Source organism: Thunnus thynnus, chromosome 22 (genome assembly GCF_963924715.1).
Source record: "Thunnus thynnus chromosome 22, fThuThy2.1, whole genome shotgun sequence".
In the NCBI taxonomy this organism is placed as follows: domain Eukaryota; kingdom Metazoa; phylum Chordata; class Actinopteri; order Scombriformes; family Scombridae; genus Thunnus; species Thunnus thynnus.
This window is the reverse complement of record NC_089538.1, coordinates 17,020,919-17,037,981: the sequence shown is the minus strand read 5'-3', so window position 1 is coordinate 17,037,981 and position 17,063 is coordinate 17,020,919. Positions and strand designations below refer to the sequence as shown.

General features: G+C 40.5%; 1 protein-coding gene across 1 annotated transcript in view; it reads right to left on the bottom strand.

Annotated features, from left to right (window-relative positions):
- capn1 (calpain 1) overlaps positions 1–17,063 on the bottom strand; it is a 31,938-nt gene that overhangs the window by 12,491 nt on the left and 2,384 nt on the right. The window contains exons 2-6 of the mRNA XM_067580787.1: positions 14,440–15,137; positions 11,236–11,305; positions 9,124–9,242; positions 1,263–1,396; positions 112–280 (exon numbers count right to left, since the gene is read on the bottom strand). Coding sequence (XP_067436888.1) covers positions 112–280; positions 1,263–1,396; positions 9,124–9,242; positions 11,236–11,305; positions 14,440–14,694 — 747 coding nt within the window. The 5' untranslated portion in view covers positions 14,695–15,137. The remainder of the gene's footprint in view (positions 1–111; positions 281–1,262; positions 1,397–9,123; positions 9,243–11,235; positions 11,306–14,439; positions 15,138–17,063) is intronic.

Genomic DNA, 17,063 nt, shown 5'->3' with positions numbered 1-17,063 from the left:
AGCTTAGCATGCGGATACAGAGAAGTATCAATCTCCTCTCAATCTGTGATAAATTTCAGTTCCCATTTGCTCGGGTCAAAGGAATATCAGTATGATCGCTGCAGTACTGACATCTATGGAGCAGCCCAGCAGTGATCCTCTGTCTATGGCCCTGTGGATGATGCTGTAGAGGTCAGACGGGGCTTTCCTCAACTCGTACATCTCCGTCACGCCGCCTGTAAAGTCCTCAAAGCCCTCTGACGTGCTGCCGCCTGACAGAGCCTCATAACATCCATTCAACCTGGGAACACAACAAGAGTTAAGTGAGAGTTTTATTTAGATGTCACATAAATAAGAAGGTCCTACATGTATTATTACAAAAACACACCGTAGGTTTATGTTAATGTTAGGTCAGTTTGTATAGCTATAACCTAAACAGTCAAAAGAACTGACTGCTCAGAGCAAAGAGTACAGTGTGTTCCCTATAAGATGAAGCTCAGCACTTTCTGCCATATATGGACGTGTTCCTTCACACTAACAATGTGAGAGTAACACAGTAAATCTCAAAGTTACATTACACTCTTTTAAAACCACCCCCGCTCCGTCCAATCCCCTGTCTCCTCTCCGCTTGCCATCCAGGAAGCCCACTTTGCACGCACTTCTCTGAACAATGCTGTGCTTCACTTTAACAGCTCAACCAATTCACAAGTGAGTCCACAGCTGTCCACGGGAGCAGCTGCAGTCTGTGGTTGCTTAACAGTTCAACGAGGGCTTCCGAGTGTTTCTCAATCACACAGAATTTCTACACCCAGTTTGGAGATTTGAATACGGACAAAATCCAAAAGAAAGAAAGTCGTCATTACGCCTGAACCTCTGATCATCTGACTGAGAGTTGAGACTCATACTGGAATTTGAGCAGAGCCATTTTTTATGTTGTGTTTATATCATGGTGGATTTACTGTAAGTATGATCTGCTGCTACATGGAAAAAGAAGATCTCAGAATGTATGACTAAAACTGAAAGTGCGTCAACATAATCCAGTTCTAAATAATCCAAATCCAAACAAAAAACTGCTGTAACTTTTATATAAATATAATAAATAAAACTATTTTAGTTTTGGATGTTCTAAAACGTCATACAAATGAATTCTTCTAGGTTAAGATACACAGCAACAACAACAACATCCTCCGACTTCTTCTGCTTTTTATGATATAACGTAAATACCACAAATACTTTTACTCCAGAGTGGAATAAGGTTTCAACTGCAGCCCTGCCGGTCTTACTTGGCATAGGCCTTTTCTATCAGCGCGCTCCAGAACTCGGTTCCCTCTGCTGAGTGGACGAACAGCAGCTTCCCGTCCTTCACCGGCAGCCGGTCGTCGATCACCACCTCCACCCATTCGCCAAACTGCCAGAACTGCAAGACAGACAGCAGAGAACATTAAGATACATAAATAAAGATACACAATATATGAAGAAGAATATATTACACAATATATTATAATATTATAGAGTTTTATGGTTTATTTCCATTTATTTATGGTGAAAATGTTGCATTTTAAATAGGATATATGAGCATATATGAGGAGAAAAAGTTGGATTTCATGTTATAAAAAAGGAAGTCAGACTTCTCTTACTAAACATGGGTTTCAATCACAAATCAATCAGCCCTATCTTATTTCTGGTGCTGTCTAATTTTATCATGTAGCCGACTTGATCTTGTTGTTCCTTCGCTTCGCTCAAATTTCCATTCGTTTGAAATATACCACACAGAAAAAGGACAAAGAGGAAAAACAATCCGCAGCCTATCACAAAAATGACATAGACGTCTGACATTGAAAGAGACATTGGAAAAATAAATCCCAGACTCCAAAGTAAACATTAAACTCTACTTGAAGTCTCTCTCCAGCATCCACACCAATTATTTCTTTAATAAATATTTCTTAACCAGTCCCGCATGGACTCATTAACCTACAGTCTGTGAGGCAATCAATTCTCTCATGCAGATGACATATAACCAGTACATCCAGTCAGCTGTATGACAAATGAGAAAGAGAAAAACCTCAGACAGATTCTTAGAAATGTCTTTAAATTTCAAAGACTTCCTCTGAAGCCTGAAACAAACGGCGGTGGTCACAAGGGCGGGGCAAAGTTCCCGGAAATGTCTTTACAAGATTATCTGAATTGATAAGAGTTTTTCCTACATCAGGCCATAAGAAATGAGGCTGTCTTGCCAGCAGGGAGCAGAAGAGACTGACACAACATGTGTAAAGCTGCATGAAAGGGAGGTGGTTGGTGGGGGAGCAACATGACTTAGGGCCAGAGTCCATGCACAGCAAGAGCCAGTTCAAGAAGGCTAATAGGCTACAAGTAAATGCGTATGAGTCTTTGTGGTTGACTCCTCCTGACTCTTAGCAACACAACCAAAAAACATGCTTCTTATTTGGAAAAAAAAACATGCAGATTAGTTGTCTTCAGAGCTCTAACTGAGTGCTACTGAGAGTCAGTTGTTTTTATTTAGCTAGTAACCAAATTGGGAAAAGCACCATGAAACAGGTAAGAAATGGGCTACTACTTATTTTTGCATTGGGAGAGGTGAGATCACACGTGAACCAAAATATTAATGTTTTTTGAGATATTCACCGATCTCCCAGTGTGCTCAACGTTCTGGCATCCAAGTGTAAATTAAATTCAGTAAATGTGACATATTGTAGTTTAAGACGGACAGTATCCTAGTCAGTGTGAGGCATAAGTCCTGTTTTTTAAGCTTTTTTGTCAAAGAGAGCTTGTCCAAATGTAGACAACACAGCAAACTGAGATGAACTTATGCAAAAACCCTGAAGCAGTAATACAGTAATGAGCCAGTAATACAATAAACCTCACATAAAAGAGGAACTGACATCCCAGTAATGCATGGTTATGAAAGAAATATTTCTGCATCAGAGTAATTTGATTCGTAGAAGAGAGAAAGAGGGAGGAGGGAATATGCAGGATTGTGATTTGGCAAATAAAAAACCGCAGCTGGAGTGTGTGTGCATGCATCCACTTGCATCAGCGAGCGACTGGCCTGTGTATTTATGTGAACTAACAGAATGCATGTAATGTGAATACAGTAGGACGGTGAATGGATGGATGGGTGAACTCTGCACACCCTGTAGAGCTGACTCCACCTCTGGGACTGACAACAAGACACACACACACATACACATATATATATATATATATACCCACACACACTTGCCCCCCGGCGAACACGAGGACACATGACTTGCAGAGCCTTTATCTCACAGCAGTGTGTGAGCAACACCCTGCATCACTGAGGGAAATGAGCTCTTACCACATCTGTCATGACTTGCAATTAGCCAGCCTTCCAGCTTAAGAAAAAAACCTCTCTCAGTACGGCTCAACAAACTTTTAAGACTCTCCGTGTGAAATATGAGCGGTGATAAAAACATCATAAAGGATTCTGCCCCACTTTCATTTGTTTCCGGCTGAGATTGCCTACTTTATAATTCATTCTTTCTCCTTTTGTGCGCCTGCCTCAGCTTCTGTTTCCCCACTTCTTAAACCAATTAAGTTTCTCACTGCCAGTGCTCATGATTACATTTTTGGGATGACTCATCCAGGTCTTGGTAATTTTATCCAGAGGCTTAAAGGATCCAAACTGACTAAAAAGAGGAATCCCTGGAAGACTTGACAGCACACAAGAGCGAACAAGCAGAGAAGAAACATGCTCAGAGAGAAAAGAAAGTACAAGTAATGGAAACACACACGCATAAAAACATGTATTGGCTGAAATTCAGACTCCATGAAGTGAGGCTTGTACTAAAACAATAACACATACAGGCAACAGAACGACGAATATAGGCCAACTCATTCTAAATGAGGAACGGTCGTATGTATTTATGAGACATTTAGCTTTCATGCATATACATTAAACACATGCATGCATTTATAAGCCTTCAGAGCAAATGAAAGTATTATTTCCACTCATTCTAGCAGAGAGAGAGAGACGGAGTGTATGTGTGTGTATATGTGTGTGTATGTGTGTGTGTGTGTGTGCGTGTGTACATGGAGGACAGCTGAATTCGATAATGTAAAAATGAACACAGTGTTTCTGGAAATAATCACTGAAAAACAGGCCAAATACTCTGCCTTCCCTTGGATGACTTTTCTGTAACTGAGTCACTAGCCCCAGCAGATATGTGAAAGTGGGAAATTGTGTGTGTGTGTGTGTCTGTGTGCATGTGTGTGTGTGCGTGTGTGTGTTTGTGTGATGGTGTTTATTGATATCTGATTCATAGCAGCCTGGAAGTGAAGGATCAAAGGACGCTTCAGAAAAGAAACAGAAATTTTTAGGGTTGACGGATGGATTCTGTGTCCGATAGCGTGTGTTTGTGTGTGTGTGTGTGTGTGTGTGTGTGTGTGTTAGTGTGTGGCCTGTAAATGCAACTGCTGGCAGCTGACAGCAGCCAGTTCGATTTGTCAGTCGGACCGTTTCTAGTATAACAGCTTCCATCACTGAGCAAATAGGCTAGCATATGTGATTCAGGGTTGTCATTATGTGCATGTATGTACGTGTTCTACATTACAGGTCGGTTCCTTTGCATGTGTTATGTGGCTTTGATGTGTGACTGCCTGTTTCGCTTCCTCCTGTCCTCCCTCTGCTTCTCTCTCTCCCCTCCTTTTTTCTCACATTGCTTCTCTGACTCTCTTTCTCTCCGCTATGTAAACACTTGGCTAGCTAGCGGTCTGGTTGGCACAGCGCTGACTCCATCAGACAGGGCAGTTGACTCAGCTCAAAAGGCTCTGTGACAAAGCAGGCTGAGATGGTGGGGAGTTACTGACAAAACATTTCACTTTGCTTGTATCTAATTCATACGTTGTAAAAGCGTAAAAGCTTGCTCTCATTGTTTTTTTTTTTGCAGCTCTTTTCTTGGATTCTGAGCACTTGAGCAACACTCTTTCTGCAACACCAGAGATTTGCTTGTTAAGAGATCAGAGGAGTGCACACACAAACAGACAAGGACACACTTAAACACAGATAACGAGGCCTGGGAATTCACAGGACACACACACACACTCCTCCATAGCCCTTACAGCAGTCTTATATGCTCTTCTCTTAAGTTTAAATTGTTTCAGACATCAAATTTCTTTAGTAGCACCTCTACTGTATATTTTGCACATTCACTCTATTATAAGAAATTAGTTACAGAATATCTGCGACTCTGACATTATTCTTGTTTGCTTATATAGTGCAGCTCAGTATTGAACCTTGTTAAAGTTGCTTCTGAAAAAAGCTGAAGTAAGTAAATTCCTAAACTGCATCATAAGACAAAAAGTCTATAACCATACTTGTGGTGTTGTAAGGCTGAGATGCACACCAGACAGACAAAAGTGTTGGATGAATGAAAAATCTGTGTTTCTTAGTGTGGTGAGGAATGTTAGCGCAGTATCAGTTATCTCTTGTTAGCATATCGTTTCTTATTTACACATTTAGCAGTAACGGAGCAACATAAGCATTCATCTGGAGTCGTGTTTGTGTCCAGTCAAATATTCGCTCAGCTTTTAGGTGTTTTTGTCTCTACCAACTCCTGTGGGAAATATCTGGCTCTTTAGCTACTAAATGCTCGATTACATTCACCAGCTAGCTGCTATCTTTGTTTGCCTGCCTTTTGGTGTTGGTACAGGTAGCGTACAGGTGTTTCTGTTTAACCACTGACCGTGTTAACTGGCAACTTTCGGCAGTGTGGATACTGCAACAACGTTTCATCTCAAGCAAGACATTTAAAAAGATTTATTTCAGAAAAATAAGTGAGGAAATGTGAATGTTTCTTGTTGGCGACACAATTAAATTTACATCATGTAATAATAAAAAAGTGCCAGATGAATATAATGTTACTGTGTTGAACATACAATAATTTAAGACTTTTAGGAGGACACCTACATGTTCTGTTCTTGTTTTCAACAGCTGCTGTCACCACGACAACTACAACACATGTCCCTGAAAGTCACCAGTTAATCCAGTCACTGGTTAAATGGAAATGGAAACACCAACCAACATGTTAACCTCAGTTTTAACTCCAGCATCACCCACTGAGAAAAACTCTGAATAACAGTAATTCGTTCAGAGGGTTAAACAAGCTTCTTGGAAACAGAAAGAGATGACAGAAAGATAAAAAAAAAAAAAGAGTGAAACTAAAAGTGTAAATGTGACAACTGTCACATCACTTTGTTCTAAATCCAGACACCACAAAAGAGGAAGGAGTTTTTGTTTTTTTTCTCAATATGAATTTTATTCTATTTTTTTCCTGAGCCTCGTGGGCCCTCTCACGTTGTTGGGCCCAGGGATTGAGCCCCAGTAAGCCCATTCATTAAAACGGCATTGATGCTGATTTGTCCTGGGAGGGCCAGATTCACGGATGGGCAGGCCTGGCTCTCCAGGGCCCACTGGGCTTATCGCCACCCAGTTACCACAGTTACAGTAAAATCAAGCGCACTCGCAGAGCAGCCGCCCCACACTAAACTGATACATGAATCTCATGTTTTAATGCTGTTGTTCATCGTTTGCGATGTCAAAATGTCAGAGAAATAAAAAGCTTGCCTCCTAGTTATAGTTCAGTCCAGTAAAATCCAAACACACCATGGAGCGTCTCTCCTGCTGGCTGCTAACAGCGCTGTCAGCAGCCAGGGAGTCGATCACACTGGACGGTAGAGGAGGAAATGCAGAGACGCTGGTATGTGTCTGTTTAAACAAGAGTTCAGCCGACTCCACTGCATTTAACACCGGAGCTGAGAATCATCTCCCGCTGATTCATTTTGAGAGAGCAATGACCAATGGTGAAAATTCACTCACCCACTGGTCTGTGGCCAGTCCAGCCAACAATATAAGTTTACGGGAGCTGTGATTCAAGAGAGTTTGTACTTTTTCTATTGTATTCTAATAGGTTTTTTTTTTGAGTGTCTAGTATATTTTCCCACTGAGGTTTTGTGGAATAGAAAAAATGCCTGAGGAAGACCTGTGTTGGGTCTAAACTTTGCTAATAAAAGTTTAAGGAAGCTCTGATTCCAGCGTGCAGAGACCTTTATATCATATTCGTTTTGGCTGTATTCAAATTGAACTTTCCCTACATCACATTGGACTGAATGTGTGCATTGTTCACCTGGTGAACTGGCTGCTGCACAGAGGGGTTTTTTAATGACGACAACACCTGTGACCACTGCTCCAGTGAGTGTGTGTGTGTGTGTGTGTGTGTGTGTGCGTGTGTGGGTGGGTGGTATTTGTGTACAAAGCAAAGTTCAGTGGATAAGGCCCAGCCGTCTGCCAGAGGCTCACACCTCAGAGATAGAGTAAATAGAACAAATATTTTGTGTTTGTGTCACAAAAGAGCAGGACTGGTCTTTCAGGGAGCACTTCAGTAGATACATAGATAGACATAGATGGTAGATATAGTAGATACAGTAGACATAGATCGGTAGGTAGGTAGATGGACAGACGAATAGAAAGACAGTAAGTATACACATATGATAAGGGCACATATAGACAGTACCTCAAAGATTATCAAAGTATGACTCTGCAATACAACAAATGTGTTGGACAATGTAATAAATTAAAAGAGTTATTGTACAGACTGGTGGCAGTATGCAGGAATGACCTCCTGCAGCATTCTTTGTCAACATGACTGACAGATTACATCTGTTTCCTTGAGGACTGGGTGTTGGCTCACTTAAGCGCTTAAATCATTTTGAAGGTGCGTCAAACCCTCCAAGGTAAAGCTTAGAGACCGACTGTCTAGATGTGCATCTGAGAGGTCGGTTATCTTGGATGACTCAGTGGGCGTTGGCCAACAGAGCAGTTTTTAAAGTGCTGTTTTAAATCCTCATTTTTGCTGGGAAACTCTGCACAGAGAAAGAATATTGACTTCACTGACTCACCGGCAAATGCATGAAGTACCGTCGAGCAAGTACCTACAATTAATGATTGTTTCCATCATCAAATAATCTATCAACCATTTCATTGTGCGGTCTATACAAAGTCTGAAAATAGAAACTGTTTAAAAACAAACAGAAGAGTTTAGTTAGTTTATAATAATAGTGATATAGAAAAGCTGCAAATCCTCAAAGTGGAGAAATTAAAGCCAGCCTTTTTATTTGATAAATTAAAATGACTAATTTATTATCAAAATTGTCATTGTTTTTTATGCCCATCAATTCATTGAAACTGATCAATCATTTCACCACTGTTTCACATACTGTACCTTTTGCTTCTCTGAAGCTGCTTAACGACTAACAATTGAAAAACTGTATGTAGTGGGAGGCTTCCCACTTTGAATGCTTGAAGCAGTACATATATGAATCAGAGAGCTATCTACTGCATCCTCCTTAAAATAGTTTGTTTTGTCTGAACTAACAGAATACCAGTGAAAGTAATCAACTTCTGAAACTGACGACCGATAACCCAGTAAGGGGATCTTCCTATGAGTCAGTTTCAAAACAGAGACGACATCATGCATCAAACCACGAATTAATCTTTCAAAACAGCACCATTTCTGCTTAAAAGAAAACACTTAAGCTTTATTTTAGCGGCGCCAAACAAGGGACTGGGTTTTCTTCCGATGGATAAGAACTACACAGAAAAAATCCAACAAATGAACTTTTCCACAATGACTTCAACCAATGAAAACAACCTAATCTCACCTTTTACACAACCACTGTGGTTCCTGACAGGATATGATACAACAGGAAAGGTTGGTGCAGAAACACACCAGAGCTATTAATGCCAGTTTATTGGCTATGGCTCAATACAAATGTCCACTTTGCACGCATCGTAGTTCATAGAAATACGGATGTGGTGACATAAAGGAAGGAAATAACAATAATAATTTAGTTTATTTATTTTTTAAGGACATTGGCTGTGAGGTTTGATACTGCACACACAGAATATGCATAGGCTGAATAATTTGGACTGTTATAATCTGTAAAGCTACAACATGAAAGTCCTAAACTGAGGGTTTAATGTGAATACAGTATTAGCAGCTCATGTAAGGGGATATTCTACTACGCATACCAACCATGTCCATCTCTGTGTTTGTTGTATTTCTATGCTTATACACATGTAAATGTAGGAAGTGAAGCTGTTTTCACCTGGAAATGAAAGATGCCAGCATATCCATGGGAGAAGCTCTGTCCATGAGGAACAACTCTGTGGAGGAGGTTGTCGTTTAAGGTCAGCGAGGCGATGGCTGCCAGTAGCCAGCAGTCTCCTGTGGACGCACACACATAAACATTAAGTCATATTACCCTGGATCATAAGTCTCTACAATAACAAGCCCTGAACGCCCAAAATCTCACCAATGATAGATGTGACTGTACAATAAAAAAGATTGGTGGGTTGTTTATTTAAAACAGGTTGTATTATAGCAGATTAAACTTGAATGTACTTGGAGGCTCAGTAGGAAGGAAACTCATAAAACTGGAATTCACCTGGTAACAGCTCAGTAAAGGCAAGAGTCAAGGACTATGTTTGTAAAGCTTTGCTTTCATGGAAATGGGAGAGGCACCAGTTTCACCCGACTTAAGAGAGGGACTGAAACTACCGCAGCTCCACAACAATTCACTTCTATTGTTGGCAGGAATCCCACTATGGCTTTGGGCCACAAGAGCCATTTCTGTTATTATACACTGCAAAGGTTTCTTGGTGACTCATCGTTTTACTGTGTTTCTTTTCTTTACAGTGCTGCCACACTTTCAGGATGTGATTTGTTATAATCTGACAAAAGGCAAAAAACAATGATCTCAGTTGTGTTATCTGATTTACTAAGGTTCAGTTCCAAAAGTGCAGCAACAGTCAGTCTTTGATGGCAGCAGCTTAACGTTTTGATTGATCTATTGTCATATTGGTATCAGAAGCTTTTACGTGTTAATGCCAAAGGTCAAGACTATTCCTAAAACTCTGTGTTTCATTATTAATGCTGGTAAATGATCCACTTGTGGACCAACAGTAATTCTGCCAAGAGAGAGACTTCCAGTTGGATTTTTGAGCTTCACTGTGCAGAATGATGTGCAAAGTTTGACACACATAGTTAGAAATGCTGTTTTCACGTCAACCTGCTCAAAGTGGAAACTTTCTCTGTCTTCACCTTGAAACTAAATGTTGTCTTTAAACATGTCTGAAGGGGATCTTTAAATTTCTTTCTCATTTTCATCACTTAAACAAGTCTTTCTTTTGCAAGGTGGAATGAGTACAAGTTGTTTCATTTTATGGTGACAAATTTATTTTCCCATCGGTCGTATAATCTAACGGCTTCTGATAGCAGCTCGTAGGTCGTTTTGCAGATAACCTTCACAGTACTGATAGAGACTACTCAGCCATGGTGAATTTAGGCTGTAAAACTAACTGATGCATTGTGTTTTCTAGCTCAACATTTTTTGGGGGTATTGTTTTGCGATTCAGCTTCTCCACTGGGATCGAGGAGGTGGTGGGGGGGACGGGTAAAGTATTTCATTTGGAGATGAGGAGAAGTTGTTTCCTGTGTTGCTACTGTGCTGCTACTGTGCTGCCAGAGCTACTCAAACAGAAGGGGTGGCCTTGTTTACAGATGTGAGGCAGAGAAACAAAGCATAAATAATACATGGAGCTCTGTGTCGAGCAGGAAACATCTCTGGCAATAAACTGGTACTGCTGACTGATTGACTGTTAACTCTCCTTCAGGCTGCTTTTCAAAGTAAAATAACCCAAGACAGATTTCAAATGATTAATTGAACTGTTTATTTTAATGCATTATGATTTTTTTGTTGTTGTTGTTGTTGTTTAGTTACACCTTTAGGTTGCCTGATCAGAACTAAATTACTAGCAAATTCTTCATCTGCATGTTAGCAAACATACAGAGGTGTAATTTAAAAACTTTACTGTGTCTGTCTCTCAACAGGAAGGTGAGTCAATCAATCAGCTTGTTTAACGTGTCCGGCCACACAAAACGCTGTTGAAATTTTTGTGCAAAGTATAATTCCTGCTTAAGACTCATAGGAAAATAAACCGTACTGATAACAGTTAATGCTTCATATCAGCAACAGCTACATCAGTTAGTTTCCCAGCCTAAGTTAAGGGTTCAGTGTCTTGCTCAAGGGCATGTTGTCTGTGGTTGTTAGAGGAGGGCAAAGCTTTACTTATTCATGTCCTACATCCAGACTTGTACAGCTAGACTTTGGATTGCAACTGGCAAACTTCCAGTCAATCACTTGTTTGGTGGGACTCACCCAGAGCTCCCTGACAGATGTCAGTGCGAGTAGCTCCATCCACGATGAACTCGGGGCGTTTGCAGAGTTCCTGTCAAGCACACACAAACACATACACACAAACAAAACAGACAAATTAGAGCTTTGCTTGCTTGGAAAATACATTTTATGCATGTTTATGCTGTCAGTCTTTCTCACACAGACTGTACTGACAACTGTAAGGACCTTGTTTATATAAATTACATCAATTATAGAGGTTTTCACATGTCAAAATGTTTTTGAAAGCATCTTGAATGCTAATTAGAATACACAAGGCAAAATAATGCAGTTAAACTGGAAAAATTCAGATGTGTAATATTGATTTAACTTATATTATGAATGACTGAAGTGAAACCATGTAAGTTTTGCAGAACAGGAGCCATAACTTCCACATCTTGCAATTACAGGGTAATGGTAAGCGCTTAAACATAGTATAACATTAGCGCATGTAAAAATGAGGCAAAAAGTCAGCATACCAACTCAATAATGTCATCGATATTTATCTTAGGTTTGGTAACATTTGCTAACATTAGCCAACATAAGCTACTAGTCATACCAGACCAAATAGGCAAAGTGTTATGTGCAGCCAGTAGTGATTAGTCTGGGACATTACAGTGTTTGGTACAAAGACTGGAGGCAGCTAGCCAAGTCTCCATTATGTTTACTCTTCTGCAAACTCGTCTCATTTAGCTTGTATCTAACATGTGAGGTTAAACATGTAAAAGCATGACACTGTGGCTTTAGAAGCATTCAAATCATAACCATCAAAGTAACGGTTCCTTGGGTTTTGTTTCCGTTTAAGGCTAGCACAAATAGCAACCCCCCATCTAATACGTGACTTCTGAGATGTTCGAGGTTGCTCAAAATGTAGCTCTTAAAACCACCATGTCTTGTTTTCAGATGTTTTTGTTATTGGTTTTTTACTTGAACTTAAAGTTGTTGTTTTTTTTTACTTCTGACTGAGCTTCTTCTAGTCTGTGCGCTAATGTAAGCTAGGCACACACATCCCAAAGCTATCTCCCCTTAGCAGTATTATTATTCAACTTTGAATAAAACAGTAAACAAGTGTATTTTCCCAAATGTGAAGCCGCTCCTTTAAAAAAATAATGCACGGCTAAAATTAACACCAGACTATTTGAGGACATGCAAAGGTCATGTAATAAACATTTCAGGAAAACAATGTTGCATTCTAGTGTTTCTTCTCCGCGTCTTGTTCCTCAGTATTCCCTGCTTCACAACCCATCCCCAATTCAGCATGTTGAGTGTCGAGCGTGCGAAAGCCAACATGAAGCTATAAAAAGAAATTCTCCATTTCTCCTTGTGCCCCATAAACACACACACACACACACACACACGCACACGCAGACCATAAGACACATGGTTGAGTTCACAGAAACCATCACACACACACACACACACACACATTGGCTTAAATTCACACAATTTAAAGCTCATACAAAGCACATATTTTTTTGGGGGGGGGGGTGTGAACACCATGAACCCTCTTATGCAGCGTAAATATTACAGATCCTGTGGTGCAGGAGAGGCACATGCATTATGAAAGATGAAACTTTTTGGAGAAGTGAGACCACGGAAAGCATTAGGGCAGACAGAAACATACAGGATATACACGTTACACGGAGGTCTACACACTGTTCAAGCGCACGGTTGCTCTCGCACGCGCAAATGGAAGCTGCGAAAGGAGCGAAGAGGCTGCAGTCACACTAATGATCACGACTAGAGAGCTTTTCAGATCACGACTGACAGCAGCGACCTGTCACGGTATGAGCGAATCAAACTGTAATGAGACTGTGCTGTCTTCAGGGCTCCCGTGATAACGCCCCCCTGAAGACAGTCCCACTTCGTTCTCTGGTGTCATATTCAGCTACAGGGAGCACCCGGGTGTATTTATAATGTAGGGAGCAGTGATGAGAGAGAAAGAGAGAAAAAGACTGGACATTTAGGGAGATACGAGTAATAAAAGGTCTTAAAGGAACAGTTCAACCGAGAAGGGATGTTCAGTCATTATCTGCTTGCTTCTACAGTCATGTTAGCACACGCATGTTTGTCTTGAACTTAAAGGACCGTACCTGCATTTTGCATGCTTTTTTGTGTTTTTCAAAGCACATATAAGGCCTACTTTCATTCCTGCTGACATTTTTCAAAAGACAATCATAGATTTTCAGATTGAAAATGGGCTCTTTATGTCTCTGAGGCAAGCATTTATGTTCATCTTTCAGTGTGAAAAGTTTGTGAAAAGAAACTTTGTATTTCCTTGCAAGGTATTGCAGTTGAAATGGTGCGTTGCTTTGTTTCCATTTTCAGTTGCAGGCTGAATGCTGAGATTTGAGAGCTGACTGACAAACAGCATTGCAATTACACTCCGTGGAAATCAAAGAAAAAGACGAACAAAGGAGAACAAGAACATGGGTGAAGAATGAACTTCGTAGCTTTTTTTCTTTGAAAAGGTTGCAGTTTGGCAGCAGACTGTCAATCGTTAAATGCGCTTTACACCAGCACTTCAGTGCGCTGCACTAGTAAGACTTTTAATGAAGCAGAGGAAGCTGCATTACCAACAAAGGTAATTTAACTTTCACTGAATAAATGATGTCAAATAAGTGTCAAGTGTCTGCAAGTTGCATTTTATAATATAACACCATGAAATCAAACAATAGATGCCTTGAAGGTGAGATAAATACATTTTGACATTTGAAAACCTATGATGTTCTTTGTAAAATGTTAACTATGCCTGATGTATACATGTGATTTGTAATAAACTGGATTAAAAAAATGCAAAAACATAAGTATTATTTAACACTTAAACACTTTTTTGTAGCCAAAGAGTGTAAAATATGGTGCAAAAGTCAAATATTTACCAGAATACCTTACATATTTTCCTCACTGAGAATCAGTCATACTTTGACAGAGGACTCTACTGGATTCTGCAGGGTTTGTTTACGTGCCCTTTTTTGGAGGTATAAAATGCACAGCCCTCTCAAAAGTCAGCTGGTGTCAAAACTTGAGGAGAAAGCTGGGATGAAACTACAGGAACTAATACTGCATGTGTGATGGTCTTGCAACCTTAAATGAAGACCTTAAATAACCTTAAATAAAAAGACTCTAAATTATCAAAAGTTATAATCAATAAACACAGCAGAGTTCTCCGACCTCCCCTCCGTTTCTCACCGTGGGCCTCATCCAGCGGACTCCGTGGGTCTTGGAGGATCTCGGGCCAAGCTCCTTGAATCCAAGAGAGGAAGCCGCACACGGGAACAGGTGATCCTCAAACAGCCTCCCGCTCTGGAGAGACTGGGCTCTCAGAGACTCATAATCCTGACCAAGAAACTTCACCGCTTTGTGGTTCTGTCCCAGACCTTCATCCCGATCCCACTGGCTCCTCAGCCGGGCGGCCATGCCTGTGGCGTAAATGTGCGGCTCCATTCTGAGCTCGTGGGGTTAACAGTCACAGTTGGGTTTTTCTAAGATAAAAGGACGTATCAGTGATTGATAAGGCGACTGTGATTTCTCGCGGCTACAGTTTTAATGTAAATTACTGCGGCAGCACTGACGTAAATCTGATATAAGGTGGTAAAGGCTTCGTGGCTCTATCATAAATCAGTATGAAACATCAGCAGCCATTAAGAAGCTATAAAATATTGATAAAAGCAGGCTGCTGCTTGGTTGTGGTGCTTGTGGTTCAGATGTAGCTGGATGCTTCGGATGCAATAACAATCACAAGTGCAGGGTCTCAAGATGCAGACGTTTTAAAGGCTCACAGCGAAGGTAGATCTTATCCCAATCACAGTTATTTTTTCTGTCCAAACATCTGACGCCAACAGGAGAACAGGCTGCTGGTCCCTTCTTGTCCCACCAGTTGCTAAAACCTAAAAAAAAGAAGCCACAAATGAGATCGTGAACACAGAAAGTATGTCAAAGATGCAAGTCCATACATAGCTCTCTGCGCTGTGTATGTGGCACAGACAAAAGAAGCAGTCCTACACACCCTATATGCACATATTCAGGGTTAAAAGGCAAATGAACCCTTTCCAGTCATCCATATCCACACACGCTGGCTATGCATAGCACAGGGATTAGTCACAATAGGCATATCAGCGCTACTTTAACAATGTGGTGCAGAATGTGTACACAGTGTCAATCAAAACTTATTAAAGTCAATGTTTAATCAGACAAGTTCGCTAATAAAAGTTCTGTGGATGGCAGCTATGTGTGTGCGTGCGGTACAGTAATTGTGCACAGGGCTGACAGAGGATGCAGTTTTGTGTGAATCTTGATGCACAATGAAGGCGGCACGAGGCCAAGAACAAGCAAAAGCTCTCTCTGACTCTTTAATTAAGCAGAGCTGGAGGGGGGTGGGGGGTGAACTGTTAGTGCCACCAAAGCTCTCAACAGAACTGGAGCTTCAGAAACAGTTTGTCTCAGTTCACGTGTCTCTCTCTCTCTTCCTGTCTAACACTCACGCAAACAAACATACACATAAGCCAGGATTATTTTAACTTCACTTTTTTTTTTATTTGTTATGGCTCTTTTTTTTAACTACCTCAACTCTCTTGCTATCCAAACTGAACACTCTTCCTGTTTCAAGACTCAGCTGTCAGTCGGCGCAGACTCTGGGGGGGGGGGTGGGTTTGGCTCTCATTGCTTTAGTGAGTGCAGTAGAGTCTTGCTACAGTTTCCACTGCTGTGTGTGAACCACACCCATGAAGTACAGCCCAGTTCACTGACTGAAAACTGTTCCTGCTAACAGCACATGTAACTACAACATCTGGTTCTCAGGCTTCTTTTTTTGCTGACTGTGAAGAAGAATTGTTTTGTTATGAGGAACTGTATGGAGACATTGCTTTTACTACACTTTCTCTGACTATTGCTAGAAGATGTGGGCAGTAGAACTTCCACTAGCAAGAAGACTACAATGATTACTACTGTACCATCACTGCTAGTGCTATGACTCATACTAGCATCAACTGCTACAAATATTATCACTAAATTGACTCTAGACTTAATAATAGACTTTTTGCCACCTCTAATGGTTTTAATACCTCTTCCGGTTGTGACCCTATTGCAAGGTATCAAAAACTATGAAGTGAAAGCTGGCATTGAATGTCCACTCAGATTTGTAATCCTCTTTACTTGATCAGACTCTTTCTGATTGAAAGCATAATTTTGCAGATTCTAGACAACTTCATTTGAAGTTCTTGTACGCTGCTTGTGTTTAACATTTGAGAACATTGGCTTCTTGTTTTAAATGTAAAAACCATGTTTATAAAAAGCTTGTTCATATTCTTCAAAGTAAGGTATAAAAAAAAGTATCAGTATTGAAATTCAGACAGTGTGTCAACACTAATTTAAAAAATTCAAATTATCCCTAGCCTAATTACTACGAATACTACTGCCTCTATGAATGCTGTTACTTTCACACCTACAACTACCGCCAACACCAGTGAGTGTTTACTTTTACTTTGTGTACATGCAAATGCACAGCCTGCATGGGCTTCTAACACCAACTGTTGAAGTGCTAAAACTGCGTCTGTCAGAAAAGACCATAACGTCTTAACCATTATACTTCAAACAAAGAACTCTGTCTCTTCTCCCAAGAAATCTACCACAAACTTATGTCTTCTATAATGATTTAGTCAGAAGATGTTTGCAGAGGTGAAGGACATTTTACTAAAAATTATAGTCCTTAACTCATCGTCTCAATCACACAACAGACAAAGCATTTCCTCTTCATGGAGAACATCTTTTATTGGACTAATGATAGTGGACCTGAACGTAACTTTGCACATAGAGAT